Below are 20,293 nucleotides of genomic sequence, written 5' to 3'. Positions count from 1 at the left end.
CTACTTATAATTGACAAGAAAATGTTTGTACAACTCTTTATTCTAAAATGTATCCGTGAGAATGCGGTAGAATGAGATTAAAGTTAAAGTATCCCAGACCTCTTGATAAGACGCATAGGGGTGGCGCCCATCTCCATTTTTGTAGCCCTTGGGCCACACATTTGTGCAAGTCAGTACAGCAGGGGGCTAGTCCGCTGGTAGTGATGTGTGTTTAATTTCCACACTCTTTTTCCAAATGCTGAGCTCGAGTGCTAAGCAGAGAAAGAGGTATGTACCATTTTTAAAGTCTTTGGTATAACCTGGCCGAGGAACGAACTCACGACCTACCGTGTGCAAGGCGAACACTAGGCCATTGCACCGGTAGAATGAACAGCTCCGTGAAAGTTTTTTTTAGACAGGCGGGATTGTGATAAATGTTCCCTGCTAAGTTATGTGGGATGTGCGGCTTACGCGCCACTTGTAGTGCTGTCCCAGCGGGGCGACGGGGATTGGCTGGGGCCAACTCAGGTCACGCTACGGTGGAAGTCATATTTATGTTTCAGGGGGGATTTTGCTGATAAATTAACGGCACCAGAAGGCGGCCATATGTTTCTCCCAAACTGTAGAGATCAAACTTTTCCGAATTGAAGTATCGACTTCAGCGTGTAGCAAAGAGAAAGTTTGCCATGGCTTTTGATTGCAACTGGTAGATATTATACGGCTAATAGTCTGTAATGTGTAAGTAAAGTAAATAGAGTCGTGATTATTATCATCATTTCTTTTGTAGCTGTTGATGTTCTTCGATAATTGAGAAGTAGATTTTTCCCAAACATACAAACTCGCACGCCCAGTACCGCCACAGGTACGTAGGTTGTAATATTGAGATTCTGTCAAACAAAAGCCTCAGGGAAGCAGTTTTCGATGCCATGGCACGAACCGTTCTGTCTGTCGCCGTATTTTTCTTATAAAACTTAAATGATACTTTAAAAAGGTCAATTTTACAGATGAAATAAGTATATCTAAGATAAATAATCTTTAAGAAATAGATGACAATCGTTGCATTGTTTTTTGATCGATAGTTGTGTATGCTTGCAACCGCATAGTGATGTCATCTCCTGTGATTGTACATATGTAAATATTTTGCGTTTGGGAATGCATCTCATTATGTATAAGCAGCAACACCTGTGCTGCATTGCTATGTTAACCAGTCAGAATTGCATTGAAGAAGGTGACAGATCGTCACCGAAACTTCGGTGGAATAAATCACTTGGTTGTGTTAAAAGAGTCTTTTTATTCAGTGACTTACCAACCTGATGAAACTATTCGCGGAGCTTTTGAAACAGTTGACATGTGTATTCCAAAAGACGTAGATGTTGTGATGTCTTGAAAGTTTGTTCACGTACCTCTCCACTGCCTCGATGTTGATTTATGACATGCGCATTGTTGGTGCCGCCATGTCTGTATTTCATACCATGTTTGGTTAAGCCAGTCGCATCAGGGAAACTCTGCATCCTGGCTCAGCCCGGGTAAAACAAACTGTCACTTCTTATCAAACAATTCATAAAGAACCTCAGAGACTCATAAATGCCAAACGGGACCCCTGCGGAAGTCACCCGTTGGGTATTAAGATGTGTGTATATAGGAGAGTAAGGGGCTGAGGGGAATAACAATAACATGAAGAACGCGACAATAAAAATAAATTGGCTTACTTTTTAGATCTAGATAAACTTTAGTGGATTACTTTATATGCAAGTGCGCAGTGCTTTGTCTGGAATTGTGTAAGAGTACAGTAGCACATTTTGTCATAAAGAAACACAAGTGTGTGCTATGTTCCAGAAAATGAACAACACTAGCCAATAAAGTTGTCTATTAATATTGAAGCTGTCTTCAGATCTGTCACGTAAACTGCATACATTGATATTTGGGACGGGTGCAATATCACAAACGGTTTGCTTCAGTCGTTACAAACTCATAAAAGTAATCAGGAACAGCTTTCTACTATTAAATGCAATAATTAGATGGCTTCTTTTGTAGAAGTTACTGAGCCTAACGAAGCATTGAATTGATAACTTATGACTACGTCATTTGTTTAGCCCCGAGAAGGTCAAGTAGTTTCCATAATGGCTCTAAAAGAGGAGCTTCCTATATCTGATTTAGCCCCCCCTCTCTCTCTATCTCTCTCTCTTTCTCTCTCTCTCCCTCTCTCTCTCTCTCTCTCTCTCTCTTGCTATAGAAAAGTACTCCTGTATTTTGTGATCGACTGTGTAGTTGTGCCAATCTCTTAATTCAGTCACTTGTCACAGGTGACGAGAGCAGTCAAAACTCAAAAGTTAAAAGTATCTGAATAGAAGGTAAAATGAAGTATCCTCCTTCCACCAAATATCACCACTTAATTGCAGAACACTCATTTACTTGTCCACGTACTGAAATATGCAATCATAACTAGAACAATTTACCCCCTGCTCCTCTAGAATTGGTATGGACAATTAATTCCCCAGCATACGAGAGCTCGGTCTCCTAGGGGCTGATCGTAAAATCATTCTAAAGACAATTAGAATTAACTGTAGATGACCTTTGCCATTTTCCCAGGCAAGACGTGCATCATACCTCTTCTACATCCATGTCAGATTAATGTCCCTGTTACAAGGTCATCGCTGAGCAGTGTTTCAATTTGCACCAGTCAGGAAAACCGCTTGAGACTGGGCGGAACGCTGTTGACCTCGAAGTGAGAGGTGCTATTATAATGTACATAAGTCATTTATGGGGACATTCGTCACAATAATTACCTGTCGGAGGTGCAATTGATCGCCGTTTTTCTGCCCTGCGGAGATTTTTTACAATAAAGCCGGGAACCCTGAGTGCACACCAGTATCCATCACGAACTGGCGAGACAGAAAGTGCTGTTACCAAGGCAACGAGTGATCCCCTCAGAGTCTTACGACTCGTGCATTAAAAGTTTTAAGACGGCAGTACTCTTGGAGGTCAGCTGTTCTCATGGGATTATTGGTTGAACATACATATATCAATGGCCTTTCCCATTACACACGTCTCTGAGAGAAAACTTGGGGAAAGTTTGCAAAGTTCGACCGTCGCAAACTTTGATATTTTGATGTAGAACACGTTTTTCTGAGGTGAGGGCTTTCCGTAAGGATAGCACAGACACTAATAGTTAAAAGACAGAAAACTTTCATAATTAGAACAAATTACTTGTGCTATATTCTACCTAGTATCTACTTAAAGTGCCCAGGCCAGATTCTGGCCTCTAGCTCTCTACAGTTACTGCTCTCCAGGCAAACGTACAATAACAAAGTTTTATACCATTGGTACTTACTCTAAGTTAATGAATTCATCAAGTCCTGGCAGTCACGCTGGTAAAATGTCGTTCCAAACCGTTGATAATGTAATACATTGGCTGTACATTTCATCTGGTGCCCCTAACTGTAACATATGAGTGGACTAGCAGAAGTGACAATAAAACTGATGGTCTGATATCCCAACTCGACATGCGGGACCTTCCCGATGATGAAACCCTCTGCAATTTCACTATATCTATACCACACGGCCAAGGACGTCAGCTGTACTGTATACCACATTAATGGATCTGCACGTGAAATTGGTGCGAAATCAAACTTAATCTGAGATCGCTACTGTACAATTCTTACTCCCTCAGAGGATCATCTTTGCTCTCCTCTAAGACCAGCGCACAGATTATGACTTAGTTGCATTTATTAGAAGCCAAACGTTTTCATGCTTAATTGGCATCGTAATCATTTATCATATGAAAACTTAAGGCACCTCTGGTGTTCATTCTTGAATTTTTTTAGCATAATTTCTTCGTTGTATATATTCATTAGACGATTCACATGTTTTTGTGTTATTGATTGTATACCTGTTATGTGGCGGTGCTAACATAATGTCATAAACAGTTTGCTTGAGCACTGCACTACAGTACATGTATATTACATCTATCGCGTTTTCACATATTGCAATGAAAAATCATGGGTTGTATTTGGGGCAATTGTCGGTGCCTACATGTGGGAAGCGACATCGATCGATTCCCTTATCATGTGTGAGAGATGTTACCGGTTTTCTTAGATCTTGTGTGGGTCGTGTTGATGCGTCTGCAGGGTATCACAGGTATTGATTTCTTCTCCTTGGTTTTGTTGCATTATGTTGAAACTCCTCTAAGCCGGAAACAATCGTACAGAGAGATGCACTGTTATTGGTTGTTCCACTGATGGGGATGGACAGCGTCCTTGAACTTGAATAGGTTATGTGATAAGGTAAACTGTTAAAGTCCGAGGGACGTAAGAATATCTGTATCAATCCCTGTTGAATGCGATCTGCTTGTATGAGTTCAACTTGAAAGGGTCTTCCTTAGGTATTGTTCAGACAATAGCGTAGGGTTTGTATTCGCCTTCATAACTCATCGCTATTGCACAGTGGGACACCTATCACAGCAATCACTAGGAGTCGATGGAGACATCGTTATCTTTTAAATAGACAGAAAACTGCTTGTTGTACACTATGATTTATCGTCTGTAAATTATCATTTTTACCATCAAGTTGCAATTAATTCCAAGTTTTCATTACGGTCTTCTCATAAGTGCACTTCACGGGTAATTGCACAATATGTATTCCTTCATTACGTGCATTTTAATTCATTCATTAAGTGCATTTTAATCGTCGAGATAATGAAGTTCGTGCGCGATAAACCCAGCGGCTATCAAAACGGGAAACACCGATTGATACCTCTGGTAGATTTGTGTTAGGTGGCAGCAAATGTATAGCCATACTAGAATTAGATAGCTGGAGACAGCTGTTAAAAATGAAGCGATGGTGTAAGTCTAGGGTAAGTCAAGGGACAGCAACTGACTGTAAAGGCCAAGGTTGTCTGTTGGCAGCTTGCAACTTATGGTGTTTCGTAAACACGGATATAAGTACATTTATTGTATTCCGCATTCCCTCCGGTACAGAATGAGATTGATGATTGGTTTTGTATGTCGGTCTTAAGTTAGTTCAATACCACCAGATCGACTTACCTCGGGCCTCGGAGTAAACCGTCTGTAGAAAAGACTGGCCATCTGGGAAACGATACAAGAGCAAGCTCTCTAGCGGATTGGGATACAGACATATAGTAAAGTCCTTGGGCGTGCTCGTTGGAGTAGACTTCCTTGTATTCTGTAACGATGGTCGTTGTTAAACTAATTAGACTGTTCAAATGACTTGCCACTAACAGTGTTCACCATGTCTGGCCGACAACATACCGAGGAACCTTCTTTCTCTGTAGAAAAAAATACAATACATCTATTTAGCAGGATTTATTGCAAGATTACACGATCACAAGAAATTATTGATATGATGTGGATTAACTAGCTTTGCTAGGATTAGAGTCTTGGTGTCCAAATCTGGATTATAATCTCAGTTGTTACTGATATTCCGCGAGACTCTCCCTACCGACTTCCAATGAGGCTTTCGTGCAGCACAAATTGGCCATTTTTCATTTCTGCCCTGCAGTGACATTCTGCCGTGGAAGGGTAGCAAACAACCGGTTCAGGTGACAAGGGTTTCCGCATTACTGCATTTAAGATGCTCTCTTGTCCTTTGCAAATTCTAAAGTTTTTGAGGATATTGATCCAGACGTAATTGGTATTCCTAGCCGTGCGTTGGTGATTTTCTCTGCATGATAATGTGAGTACAAACCTGCTTTCACATTTCAACCAATCGTTCATTGGCATTACCTTGTAGGGCGTGGCTTGTGTTAGGCGGCGACCATTTCACGTCACAAGCTGACTCGGTATGGTAATGACTTTTTTTCGGCATGATAATGTGAGTCCGAATCAGCTCTCACATTTCAACCAATCGTTCATTGCTGTTACCTTGAAGGGCGTGGCTTGTCTGAGGCGGCGCCCACTTCACTTCACAAGCTGACTCTGCATCCTGGGAGGACGGAGAGAGGCTCGCTATCGTCAAGGTTCCGGCGATTCAAGCCGAGTGAAGAAGATCAACAGGTACGTAAAGCTTACATATAGTAATCTGCGGTAAAACATTGACCCCAGAACATCACACACTGTTGCTTGCGTCGTTACTGTACGTATGACCACTCATTAGTTCATTAGGTACTAATGGTATGATATCTGCCTTATTGGTCCGTGCAATCCACTACCTTCTTCATACCGATAACTGTGTGGTTATATTCTCCTTTTGATTTCTGTCCTTGGTGCTGATTTTCTTGTAGTTAGACCTGTATTTTGTTCATCACCAAAATTCCGTTAGAAGCGTTGATTGTCAATTAGTTACTATACCATATCATCACAATTCAACAACCAAAGATCCTTTCTAAAGACTAATCGTAAGTTAGGGTTTTTATGTTATCTTGATCCTGTACCTTCTCCTGTCTCGGTGGCTTATGTCCAATCCGCCAGAGTGGAAGAACGTATCCGGCGGGTAAAATCTATATTAGACATGCTTGATTATAACATTCAATCCAGGAGACACTTAAGCCTCGCAGTAGAACGGCTAACCATTCACTTCCGCTGTTAAGAGAGAGAGAGAGTGGGGTCATTCAAGGACACTGACAGTCGCCTCAACAAATAAATCTTTGGTCTTTCGCGTTGGATTGAACGTTTGTTCAGACCCTTGTAGTGCCTAGTAGCACATTGGGCAGCAGGTTTCTCTGCTGTTTTAGTAGCAGGGTATATTTTACAGGGGATTGGTAGCACTCCCCGAACACAGGATCCCCATTTTACATCCCTTCCGAAAGATGAGTGCAGCCCAAACCGAGCTGTCCTGACCCAGGATTGAAGCGGGGTCTCCCAGTTAGGAACTAGTTGGACCCAGGAGTTCAACTGTGAGGCTGTTACCACTTGAGCTATAGGGTAAGCCCTCTGTTGGATGGAACTGCTCTGTTAGATCGTGTGTGTTTCCCTTGTACAACAGATTTACAGTTATCCTTCTCCATACGACATCTCGGTTACCCACAGTGGACACCCGCCGTCTCATATCTATCTGTCTTCCAGAGGAGAATAAAGACCATTTCCTTTCTGTGATCACCAGCCGGCAGGCACCCTTATCCGCGGCTGAAGTAAAGCCCAATAACGCAGATACATATCTCATTTAGGCGAGAAATTGGATTTTCGTGCTTCCTTGTTTCCTTAACTGCGTCTTAAATTGTTCTGGGGTTCGGGCCGTCTCACATCAATGGGGCAACGAAAGCTTCAAGCAGCTTTAGAGAATCCTTTCTGTAAACGAATGATTAGATGAATAATAGAGTTATCTTAAGACCTTTACCTATCTATTGATTCATTCATTCATTCATCCATCGATTTCTTACTGCAACTGATATCATAATTAATAGATGTGTTTTGACTTAGAGCGAAACTGTCCAGCAGTCTGTCATCATTGGTCTGTAGAATGATAACAGGAAGGCTATGACGTACAGTGCTAGTGCAAATGGGCGCGTGCATGTACCACACGATTGCTGTAAAGCTTTTACAACGATTACTGTCACAGCAACTATCTTCTCCAGGGGCAAAGCTCATAACAGAACGTACTCCTGTCTTCAAATCTCCCACTTTTCTTGAAAACAGCAAGTTTATTTATCGTCGATCAGGGGGCCATCACGAAGGAATGAAATGTTTTGCTGGTTAAGAGAAACGGAAAATGGGATAAAGCAAAGACTATTGATATAGATATAATAGTTGTGTCTGCATTTCTCTTTTCATACTTTTTCTTTCGTGTCATAAGATCTGACGATATGGCGATATGGAAAATATTCTATGATGATCATGAACAATCGAAATACACATGTTTTCTTGCGCAGCAGTTCGTACTTAATCCTATTCTATATACATATGTATGGAGAGTATGGACGCTGTATGGAGAGAGAACTAAAGAGAAGAGGCCTCTCCCTAAACGAAGCCCCCAGCCTTGCGGCTGACCGTCAAAGATGGAGGGATTTCCTAGAGCCTCAAGAGCCACTAGGCCCAGAAGAGGACTGAGTGAGTGATATACATATGTTGAGACCATTCGATGGGACTCATCACTGCCAAATTGCTTAATCGTTATTCAGCTTGAGGCTAAGTGAAGCATGCGAGTATGTGGTTGAACTAAGCACCGTCTGTTAATTCCCCACAAATGTAAGCCCTCGTAGGCATTCCTCTGATTATGTTAATACTTGTAGGGTAGATGCATAAAGACGTTTTGCAAATCATGTCTTATTCATAAGCGATGTAAAGGTTTACACTGTAAGCCTCTTAGCAGATGGTACTTTATGGATTCGCCAATTCTTACTAGATTAGCCTTATGAGACCTCAAAATAAATTAAGATAGATGTAGCTCCTTAGGAGAACAGAGGATGTTGTGTTTTCCGCCTGAATGATTCTGAGTTACCGCGGGGTACAAAATTGGAGTATTTAAAACGTTAAATCCCACCGGTTTTCTAAACATACAGTGACCTGCTTGTGCGTTACTTCTACTATGTTCGCCTGGGACAACCTCCCGCCAGTGCCGCCGTACAGAAAAGTATTCCATCGGGACTACTCGCAAGGTAGAGGTTCAGATATCGATGTTTCTATCTTGCATCTATCAAGGCAGACAGGCAGACTTTGAAAAATTAACGCTTATCTTCTGTCCCCTAAGGAATCGTCATTGCGTGTGTGAATACTTAAGTACCCTGGGGTCACCTGGCTGTCGGGAACAGGTAGTGCTTGTTAGGTGACGTTTACCCACAGGAATGTATTGGGATCGATCGGTCGCTATTATGGCAGGGAGCTGAGCCAAGATAAAGGTATCCTGTTGTCAAAATCTTTCTCCCACTGTTGCAGGAGACGGAAGTGGTGATCAAGGTGTATGATGCATCTTTGAGAGAAAGTTGGTACATTGAAGTCATTTCATGGTTAAATCTTGTACCCTGACCCTGCATGCTACCAACATATTAATGTTCGATTGTGGGGTCGTGTGGCGTAACGGTAGGGTCTTCGGCCCAGAACCCAGCGGTCCCGGGTTCGAATCCCCCCGACGCCACCGATGTTGTGCCCTTTAGACGACTTTCCTCACTCCACCCAGGTGTAGAAATGGGTATATTGTTTTCTGTACGTGGCACTGCTGAAATAAGTTATGAAAAAGTTGAGTGCAGTGCCACGTCGTCCTTGTCTGTCCAAAAACGACGTAAAAATATTAATGTTCAAACAGTCTGTGGCGCAGGCTATTGACCGTTACTTGAGGTTTTACCAATATTTCGCATTCGATAGCTCGGTCCGTTCCAAGAATTTGCTGCTTATCAGTGAATTAAAGGAAAATGAATGAGCAAGTTGCCAACTGACTATAATGGAAACTTGTATGGTTTGTAAGCGTCTCTTCTCAGAAAAACAAGCAGATGTCAATGGATTTTTATTACAGTTAATCGGATAAAATGGACAAAGAACGGGCTTTGTTGTTCCTAATAAGATCCACAGGGGTGTAGGATATAATGTTTTGACAGCCTTAAGGGTTTGGTCCTGAGGGAACGATAGCTCATTGTCCGCCACAAATTGCCTAGCCGACTACCTGACGCCATCGGGTAGACCAACCACTCGTTATTCTCGCTTTTTAGCATCAGCATTTTCTCTTCTTGAACTTTAACATTTACAACAAAATGAAGTGGAAAGTTAGGCTTTCTCCTTAAAGGTAACCAAAGCAAAATTAAGGCCCAAAATATGGAAATGGATAAAATGCTGGTATCTTAATGGTAGTGACATCTACTAACACTATTTAGCACATTTGCGTAATAACTTCATACTTTGAGGAATTTAAAACCGCGCAAAACTTGACTCTATTAGTTTCGCGAGCCTACAAAAACATCTCACATAACAACGACGTCGTATTTTTTCATGATGGACGTCGCTATACATTGTGATAGGGTTGTTTGAAGAATCATGTATAGAATTGACTAAATAAATTGACTTTCAACATCCGATTTTCGGGCCCTAATATTGCTTAGGTTTCCTTTAAAACCACCTATCTTAAGCTTCGACTTGCAGAGAAGAAACAGTTTCTATTGACCGCATGGATGCAGCAGTTTAAGCAAATTACAATGGCAAACTACGGAAACCTCAGGCCTTTGTTTGGTAATGCAAATAGCTTGAGATTGCTCTTGGTTCTACATCATTGAATAGAAGTTCTCTTAATCTTACTTAAGTAGAAAAGCGCGTTGCCTTTCCACCTTTCGCATTTCCCCGTGATTGACCTGGTGCAGAAGGACAGCTAATATCTATTGAATGCTAAGATAACGTAACGTTGACCTCTCCAACTATATCTTACAGATCTGCTACCTGGGAGTCGCCGCGGTGAGGCCATGACTCTGGCGGGAGACATGTGGTGTGGCCCGGCGAGACGGACACTGTTAGCCCTGGCGGTACTGCTGCTGGGGTGTGCTGTGGTGACGATGGGGCAGCAGCTGGTGGAGGGGCCGTTATCAGGTGGGTCTCTACACTGCAATCGTCTCTATTGCTGGGACCGGATTAGACCAGCAGCAGTCAAACAAAACAAAACAACACATTTACTGTACATGTTATATATCTGTAAGATGCGCATTTTATTTGATGAAGTGTTGTAATGACAGCATAGTCGGCTTTCAGAGAGAGCTGCATATCTCAAAGGTTACTTTTTCAGGGTCATGCAATTGCTGTTTGCTGTTCCATAGTCTCCCAACTCTATAGTCTTGAATTGCCCGGTGTATGCATGTTTACATTACAGGCCCATGGTCTTATGCTACATGCCTATAGTATAAACAATATAGAGTCATTTTCATTTCCCTGTGAATTTTAGCAAAGCTTTTACTTTGAACTGCTGCACCTACCTTGATTAAACAGTCCATCAGGTAGAGTTGATAGTTGTTGATACAGGATCATCACGTTATATGATGGTCTTCATCATAGTAATGTAGGATTTGCTTGTGTTGAATGCTGTTTGTCAACAGGTGTACTCTCTGACTAAAACAGAGCGATTTCCATGTTCATTGTGCCTCATATATATATGTCAATATCAACCCGAACAGAGAAGCTACAATTTAGAACCAGGCTTGTTGCTGAAAGTTTGCTGCTTGTTGTTGTTTGATGAATGTTGTTACAAAGTAATGTGATCAGGAATGCTGCAAAGAAAAAAAGACGGATGCCTCGCAACTATTTAAGCCCGAATCAATAATTCCCTTTTATCCCATTTCCTTTCGTCCTTAGCGAGTGATTTATATCCCTTGTGATGTTCACGAACCTAAATCACATGTGAAGTCTGTAATAAAGCTTTTTCTTAATCCATCTCACATAGTACTGTCCGTCAAGAGACTATACCTTCAAATTAATAACGCCCCGTGCCCGTCAGGGGTATAATTCTCACACTATAGTGCTTGGCCACGTAGTTTACTTCATTAGTTACTTTTGTTTTCTAAGCCTAGCACCATACCTTAGCTTAGCAGCTGACCCGTATCTATATGATAAGGCGCTGGCGAGGGACACTAAGGTAGCGATTAATACTGTACTTAAAATTGCATTTTTCCTTATCATTAGAGTCACAATGTCCTGTGGCAGAGAGTTCCAGAGTTTAACAATGGTTGGGAGGAAGGTTCTTCTGTGTCACGTTGTAGACGACTTGACGGGTTCCAGAGCGTTGCAGTGTTGTGATCTTGACAAGCGGGTTTCATGTCGATGTACGTAAGCTGAATGATGATGAATACTTGTTTATATCACAGACGCACAGTGAATGTAAAAGTTATATCCAACTTGATGTACGCTTGGATTGATGGTTCTGTTGATGAAGTCGCTGGATATACATTTGGATTACGTTTGTTGTTTGTATCATTGTATAAACCTATCAAGTTGTGTTCGTTTGTGATGAAAGTATATGTATAGTAGTATATGGTTGGAAGTATTTCACACTACTTACTAGTTCTAATCTACCATCCAATGATTTCAGCGCATCTTAACCAGTTGTACTAAAACGCACCCTGATTCGTATGCAATGGTCCAAAGAGATAGTCTGCAGTACTCCCCAACTACCGACACGACAACGTACTAACGTCGTTATTGTTGTTGTTGTCTCTGTTTAATGTCTATTTCTCCGCTAGACGTGGTCGTTCGGTCCCTGCAGTTTGTATGGTTTTCGCCAGGGAGCGTCGTTTGGACAGTAACGATCCAGGTATGGGGCTATTGACAGAAGATAGATGGATTCAGAACGGCTCGTTCCAGAATCTCAAGCTCAATTGTTCTTATCGTCTACGGCTCATCAAAGGACATCATTTACCAATTTAGCTCAGTACACGTGTTGTGAGTCTTCGATTTCTAACGAATATAAATTGCCGGACAGTGTGCTATTGACGAGTGGATGTTCCCCATCTGATTGATCTATTTTCCATCATGGGAAGAGTTTAGAATCGATTGTATGTATACAAGTGGATGAACAAAGCAAGTAATGTGTGTCTGTGGACCTATATCATTGCTTAACAACGTAGCTAACAATCCGACTTGTTACGTGGGCCGGCGCTTGGAGAGTTTCTGAAACTTACCCTTGAGGTTCTATGAAAGATATCGACCACCACCACCTTCAAGGACGCCTCTTTATTTTACGTATACATTATGCACAAAGGTCAAAAGAACAGTGCTTTGCAGGTGACAGATAGATTCATAAAGGCAAATGAATATGTCCCAGCCAAGGTCGTGTCATGGTCGGGTTGGTATCAGATGTATGGGGCCGTATATGAAAAGTCACCTGTACGATCGTGAGGCATGCATGTATGCATCGCACGACGAGAACATCGATCATAGGTGAAAAGGCATCACTGCAGGCATCTCACAATATCAAAACACGCCAAAGGTTAGGACTTACGTTTGTGTTTGTATATATGATGTTGGAACGACCAACAATGTATTCAGCTTAACAGATACAATCTGAAGGAAGCCGGCAACAATGATGAAAGACTGTACTAAGTATGTTCCCATAGGACCCTGATATAACCTTCTCATTGCTGTCTAACTCTGTAACCAATAGAGAATGGGGTGCCAAACTTCTACTTCAGTGCGCTAAAGGTTAAAGTGAATGTGTTCTGTGGGGCTAATCACTCTGATCCAAATTGAAAGAAAGGTCTTGGGGGCAATGGTTGTAGTTAGATATACTTTTAATGAGAAGATGTATGCTATTGCTGCTTTAAAACCTGCATAAAGACAGTCTTCTTCGACTGCGGATGTTGAATGGTTCACAACGTGCCCAATCACTCCAACACTTCATCACGCCAACAACCAGCTCACCTAAGTACATCTCTGATAGCTGGTCGGCAGGATTCATCACGGGAGGATTAACTCGGCAATTTGCAGCTTTTTCACCCTTCAAATCGATCCGCGCAGGGATCTCGCGGATAAGCCGGGCGTTGATGATGCGAGGTCAGCCTATTTAAGGATAATCAGTCCTCTTCACGGCTGGCCTATTTAAGTCACCTTCAAACACACTTTTAGGCCCACAAAGTTTTCAGACTGCTGTTGAATGGAGAAACAATGGTGATGGATACAATGGTGATGTTAGACAAAGTAGAACACATGCATTCTCCATGCCAGTAGGTAATGCGTATCCAATGGCACAGACGTAGATCATTGACATTTTCCCCCTTTGATAGATCAGGTCATGATTCCTTCTTTTTGTGTGTGCTTATTCTTTTTATGTATTTCTTGCCTTAGTAAGCAGATTCTCAACACTCGTTGTTGCTTGTGATACGCGTCACTGTTTTGATGCACTTCCACAGCAAAGTGCTAGGAGCGCACTTAGAACATTGGCATATTCAGGAATATTACAACACCCCGTTGACATTGGATAATCTACATTCAGTTAACGTCAGTTAACGTTGGCTGAGAAGACCAGCCAAGATAGGGGCGTTTTATCTGATTTTCATGGGACAACACAACACAACACATTACAACACAACACAACACAACACATTACAACACATCACAACGCAACACAACACTATACTACACTACACTACACCACACTATACTACACTACACTACACTATACACTACACACCACACTACACTTCACTATGCACTACACTGCACTACACTATGCACTACACTACACTACACTATACATAACACTACTCTACACTGTAAGAACCGATGATTTGGCTAGATATTCTACGATGCACGGTGTATCAAAGCACTACTAGTATGCTGTGACACTGACGGAACTCGTGTCATGGACTTACAAAATACATTTGTTGTCGGTAGTTGACGAGCCAACTGAAAAGTCTACGTAAGATCAATGGTAGAGAAACTTTTTACTTACAAGTCTGCAGGCTCTTGGCAATGGCAGTTTCCTACCATTGCAAATGATACAGCTGTCTAAAGTTAGCCACCTTGCCGTTGTTACAACAGGAGTTGAAAAATGTGACTTTGCTGCTGAGATGACAGAGGATAGATGGAAATGGTAATGGGCTTTCATCAACTGTCCACCGTGGTATCGAACATAGCTATCTACCAGAACGTACACTTACCGTTACCCTGCGCCTTCCCAATGGCCACCGTCCATTACGAGACCCTGTTATTCCTGCAGCTACGGAAAGCCATTTATTAGTTACTACTGTGTATGCGGACAGAGAAGAGTAAGATTTATTTACAGTGTAGAAACCGCGCCGGCTTTTATGTACTCTATATCTGCGCGGGAAATCGCATGGGAGATGCCAGAGGCGGTATTCCATCCTAGCATTGATGCCCACGCCAAGCTAGAAATACATTCAGGCTTTTAGAATCCAAGCATAGGCCTTCTAGGGTAGAAAACAGTTGTTAACTACCTACACTGTGGATTCTACTTAGGCCCAGGGCTATCCAACCCTGCTTTCAGGATCGCTATGTTCAAGTTGGTACAGCGCATTATATCTCTGGCACCTTATCTGTAGTGCCATATATAAGTACCCTTCAAATGGGCTGGTTATCATGCACGTGATTTATATGTACGGCCTCGCCATCGTGGAGGTCAGGGAGGACGGCTCCCAGATGGAGGGCGGGAACAATTCTGTAACCGAAGATTTGTCGTAAGATTTGCCGAGGTGGTTTCTGACTAAGAAAGCAAAATAACAATCCCACAAGACGGACGACGTTGTGAGGAATCCGCCATTTTGGGACAAGGCCATCCTCGTGTTCAACTGGCGAATTTTGTCGTATGAAAGAATATTGAAGTGGTAAGGCCCAGAAAAAAATCGTATTTCCGGTAACCCCGCCGACCCTAGCCAAAATCTGCTGACCCAAGCCTTTTTTGTCATCCGCTGGAATTCAAAACAGACCTCCTGAATTTTGCACACTCTGTTAATAGATTAAAGCTTTATTTGAATGGTTGATATAAGAGTCCTGATTCATGTCATCTTTACATTGTTAAAAACTGTATTTGTTGAATCACTTCAGCAGACTTTTTTAAAAGAAGAAGAAAAGTAGAATCCTTATGTACCGACCCTATTTTTTTGCAGCGCCGTAATCTGAAACACAGCATTTTTCAAGGCCTTAGTAAATCATCATACAATCTACAATCAGAATCATATTACTACATGTATCATAACAGTGGCTTTATTGATGTTCCTCACGTGCAGTTCATGAGAGGCTTGAATTCGAATCAGTCCATTTGTGGAGACACATCCGAAATCGTAATAGGTAGTTTGTTGGACGGGCATGACAAATTAAAGGATCTTGATTTACTACTGTTATACTTTATATCGTCTACTCGGAGACGGTAGATTCACAAGCTCTAACGTCATCGTCAATGAATAAAACGGAAGAGTTACGGATCAGTGCGTCCAGCTTCACGCGTCACAGCTGTAAGTCAACAACACAATCCGATAAGCCGCTTATAGCAAACATCAGTTATGAGTAGGCCTTGAACATAAGGGATGTCCCTGTAGCTCAACTGGTTGCAGCCTCACAGTTGAGCTCCTTGTTCCGATTAGCTGGTATATAACTGGGCTCCCGCTTTAAATCCTGGGAAGGTATCTCGGTAGAGGTTGCACCCGTCTTGCGGAAGAGACGTAGAATGGGGGTTCCGTGTTCGCGAAGATGCCTCTCGAGCACTTTAAAGGGGAAGAGCTAGCAACCCCCCTGTAAGAATATACCCTACTATGTGTACAGAAACAGCTAGGAAACTTTCTGACCTATTTATGTATCTTTGTGCCAATAGGCGATGAACATGAAAGAAGCTTCCAGATACACCAACATAAGCACATGATAATGTTCATAGCCTCATTGTTGGAAGACCTTGTCTTGGGTATCACACGAATGGCGTGCGAATCCTTAGTTCTCTATCTTACACAGATTGAATCCCATACTAAAGCTTTAGAGTGTCTTGTTCTGTCTAATTCAGATTGATGATTCACTTTGAAGGACATCAACCATCAAATCATCTCAAATAGAACAACTCAATTATTTTGTGTCACGATTATGAAGGTCACGTCCTAGCGTTGAGAAAAATCTTCCATTACCACAGGAATTATTTACAACATCCCTGAAGCTTCCATATACAAATGCATGGAAAACCCTTCTGCAAAGATATTCAAACAACGACCTACTCGTAAGACTCTGAGATCTACAATGGGTTGTGATTTTATAATGTGACACCATTGATCATTCATCTAATCTGTCAGGCTTCTTGATTGATTAGTTTAAATCGTAGGTGGTATTAATTGTTTGTTTAGGTACAATTTAGGTCTAATGTAGGAATAGACAGATTCAGGAAAAACTAATGATAAGAATCTACTGACAGAATAGTCGAGATTTGCATATTACGTCATTTAAAAAGTATCCTAGCAAACAAGCATCAATGTTGTGCGTAAACAACATAATTCCTCAGATTACATATAAGACATAAGCATACTGATGTTCTCATCAATGTTTGAAGAAATGTGGATTATCCTGTTTGACGACTGAGGTGGAATTACCAATCATGGCTTGTGTGGATATAAATAAATCCCACACATGCGAGGAGGATGAGAGGGTAATGAACATTTGAACGATCAGAAACTTTTAATGACCCTTTATGACGGATATGAATCTTTTTCTAATAAAAGTAACAGCCGTATTGGATTACAGTTCGGTCTCCCATGGCTTGTTCTACAGATGGTGGTTCTCTCTTGTCAACCACAGTTTATTACATAACCCGGCAGTACGCAGGGTTTAATGAAGTAATACTACTGCAAAATGACTCCCGGATCGTAAACAACTGATATGCTTTGCATCGAAATTATGTAACCCTACGTGATTGAAATGAAGTTACGGCTTGGCAGGAAACTGCTCGGGAGTTCAAATTGGATAGCTACTTCGTTTGGCCAATGCCTATCGAAATCAGGAAATCCATTTGAGTTCTCCTACTCACATAGTTGACAATTGAGGTTCTGGAAACCTCCAAGGCTCCAAATCTAATCACTTCATCTTGAGAAGAACCTTTCGCAAAAATAAAACTGGTGCCGAGTTATGCCGTCTTTATGTGTTAGTTTCGGTTTCTTATGACAGTTGAGCTGCTGGGGACCTCAAAGTCTAATCACTTCTTCTTGAGGAAAAGGCTTCGCAAACGATAAGTCTAGTATCGAGTTATGCCGTCTTTATGTATCATTTTCTGTTTTATATGACATGGTGCAGGGTTTCTTGAACCCTAAGTAGATGCCTGTTTTCTGTGCAATGGTATTTAGAAAATAAAAGCCGTTAGCCAAGATGTCATTTCGGGACGCTGAACTGAAGGAAGCTAACGAGCCATTGCAAATCAACCGACAATCAGCCACGACGACATACAGGCAGATACCCGCGTGTCATATACTCTTCGCTATCTTAAGCCGTCACAGTTTACAAGAAACGAAATCTTCAAGCACAGATATTCTTTTCACATTGTTCATTGTTCAAAGCTGTTATCCTCCCAGCAGTGTCTCTTAGCTAAAGGCCAGCTTAGTTGAATCGGGATTTTTCAGGAAAACCCTCGCAGCGCTACCTCGGGTCTCTAGATCGGTGTGGTATCAGATTCAACCTTATCTCTCTGATCCAGGCAATCGGGCGGGTTGCACACATGGTTGCTCACCACAGTGGGGTTTAGTTCAATGAAACATGATGGTTTACATGATGTTAATCGTGTTAAAAGTGTTAAGTACGCGTTATGTACTATCTTGTGTCGATCTTCTGGGAAAGATAAACAGGTTAATTGGCTAACTGTTGCTGACTGTAAAGTGAACCCCATGTTGAGGTACCTCATATGCTTTATGTGTATGTGCGCGCGCGCACGCGTGTGTGTGTGTATGTATGTGTGTGTCTGTGCCTGTGTGTCTGTGTGTGGACATCATATCTCGAGAAGCTGTTGGTGGATCCTTTTATTGTAGGTGGATAGGGGTCGGAAAAACAAAGGTCAAGTTTAACAATGGGTACCCTAGCGGCTGCTACGGTACTGCAGCAGAAAGCCCCGTTTTGATATCTTTTTGTATTGTAAAAGGTTTTGTAGTAACGTCGACGTATGGATGAATGCAGATACAAGATGCACTAGTGTTATGTTGTTGTGATGTCCAATTTGATTATTCGAAACAAGTTTCGTGAATCAACTTGTTATCAACTTTGACAAATTGACATGGAAGAGAGGTGATATCGAGTTATTGTAGAGGGGTGCAGTGAAAGTTGTGAGGGGGACAGCTGTTTCTGATAATCAGGGCTTATTGTTCTGTCTCCCTCCTGTCTGATAGAAATCCAGTTCCTTGATGGAGTATGACAGAGTTGAAAAGTCTCGATATTCGACACGATTTATGGCAGATAGGTTAATTGTGGTTCAGTGCACCCAGGAATGATGCCGCCGTTTAGACATGCCGCTATCGTACGGCTGATCTGTTTCAACTTCGTGCGCATCTATTCTAAAGTCTGGAGTATTTCTGTCTTCTAAATACCAAAGGAATACCTCGTCTTTTCTTTAGATAGTCTACGAAGTACAATGTTTTGCGACTGAATGAAACCCTCCATACTTGTAACTCCCGGTCCTGGATATTCTATCACATGTTGAGAGTATACGCAGTGTGCATGCAAGGCTAAACCAACCGGAAAACCACCCTCTGAAGTTGTACGTTACTGCTGTGTAACTAGGATGCAGACATTGGGTCGGCAAACAAACTCACATTCAATAGTAATTTCTAAAGGAAATTTAATAGCTTCATTATCACGTCTGACTTTGATACTTGGAATTCCTCGCCTCCAACTTTAGGTTTTAACATTCTTAGTCATAGTATTGCATTTAAAGTCGAGCTGATTTTTGAAAACCTTTCAGTTCTATCCTCCATGCATTCGCTATGCGCGTGGTCGGTCGTAACTAGATAGACTGATAACATGTAAGGGACTCCCAATGGTCGGTATTGTGTAAAGGAACTTTAGAGAACTTGACAACTCGACTGAGCATTGCGCATCACTGTGTTCCCTTAGGGCAGTCTTGACGAAGTTAGAAGTTTGCAGATAGTTTCTTTAAATCGCTCGGACATGCTTCGTGCCTCTAATGATGATATATAGGGTATGAGGACTGTAGGAATTTACTATGAAATACCCTCGAGGCTTTAAGACCAGTATAGCGAATGAGAATTCAAACTGTAGCCGCTCTTGGCAACTTGGAAGTAGGCGATCGACCTGAATGGGTCAATGAACCTTTAGTAACGCACCTTCATGCAAAGGTCTCGATTTTTCCGGTACCGCCTCAGGCCCTTAGCGGAGTGAAAAGTGGTGAGCTGTAAGTAGCATGCTCCGTGATCACAGGCGGCGTGTCAGGGCTGGAGGTAAGAAGGGTCCTTGAGTAGCACGACCGTTCCGCCGGATGGCATGGCACGATAACCACAGAGTCATTGTACCTGTAGTTACGCCAATCAGCCGGCTCAAAGCGACGGGAATACAGAGCGCAGACACCGACCAGCGAGCACGGAAATTGCGATGCCAACTCGGAAACACCACTCCTATAGATAAGGGCTCAGGAAAAGAAGTTTGAAGAAAATCAAGGCTCTTCCGCCCTCAAAATGCTGAGTACATTTGAAAGATGAAAGACATTCGTTCAAAAGAAGTGGAAATTCGTTATGAATTGAAGAGGAACTCATAGATTCCGCCATTCTTTAAGAAACGTATAAGACTTCTTGGCGACTCTCCAATGATACCACTTATTTACAGGACAACTAGTAGGTATTGGATAGGCATAGTGGATTACAGACGGAGAGCGGACGGTTTGATAGTATTATGGTTCAACAACTCTTGTATAAAAGTTTGGAACTGCTGTATGGACCAGCATACGAAGTATGTTGTATCAATTGCATCATATCAAA

General features: G+C 42.0%; 1 protein-coding gene across 2 annotated transcripts in view; it reads left to right on the top strand.

Annotated features, from left to right (window-relative positions):
- Positions 1 to 20,293, top strand: part of LOC136427713 (glutamate receptor ionotropic, delta-2-like) — a 69,267-nt gene that overhangs the window by 13,313 nt on the left and 35,661 nt on the right. For both annotated transcript variants that reach the window (XM_066416813.1, XM_066416814.1), the window contains exons 2-3: positions 5,866 to 5,990; positions 10,281 to 10,436. In XM_066416813.1, the coding sequence (XP_066272910.1) occupies positions 10,313 to 10,436 (124 nt within the window). In that variant the 5' untranslated portion in view covers positions 5,866 to 5,990; positions 10,281 to 10,312. The remainder of the gene's footprint in view (positions 1 to 5,865; positions 5,991 to 10,280; positions 10,437 to 20,293) is intronic.

Source organism: Branchiostoma lanceolatum, chromosome 2 (assembly GCF_035083965.1).
Source record: "Branchiostoma lanceolatum isolate klBraLanc5 chromosome 2, klBraLanc5.hap2, whole genome shotgun sequence".
NCBI lineage: Eukaryota > Metazoa > Chordata > Leptocardii > Amphioxiformes > Branchiostomatidae > Branchiostoma > Branchiostoma lanceolatum.
The sequence above is the reverse complement of the archived record's forward strand: the minus strand, read 5'-3'. Positions and strand labels throughout refer to the sequence as shown.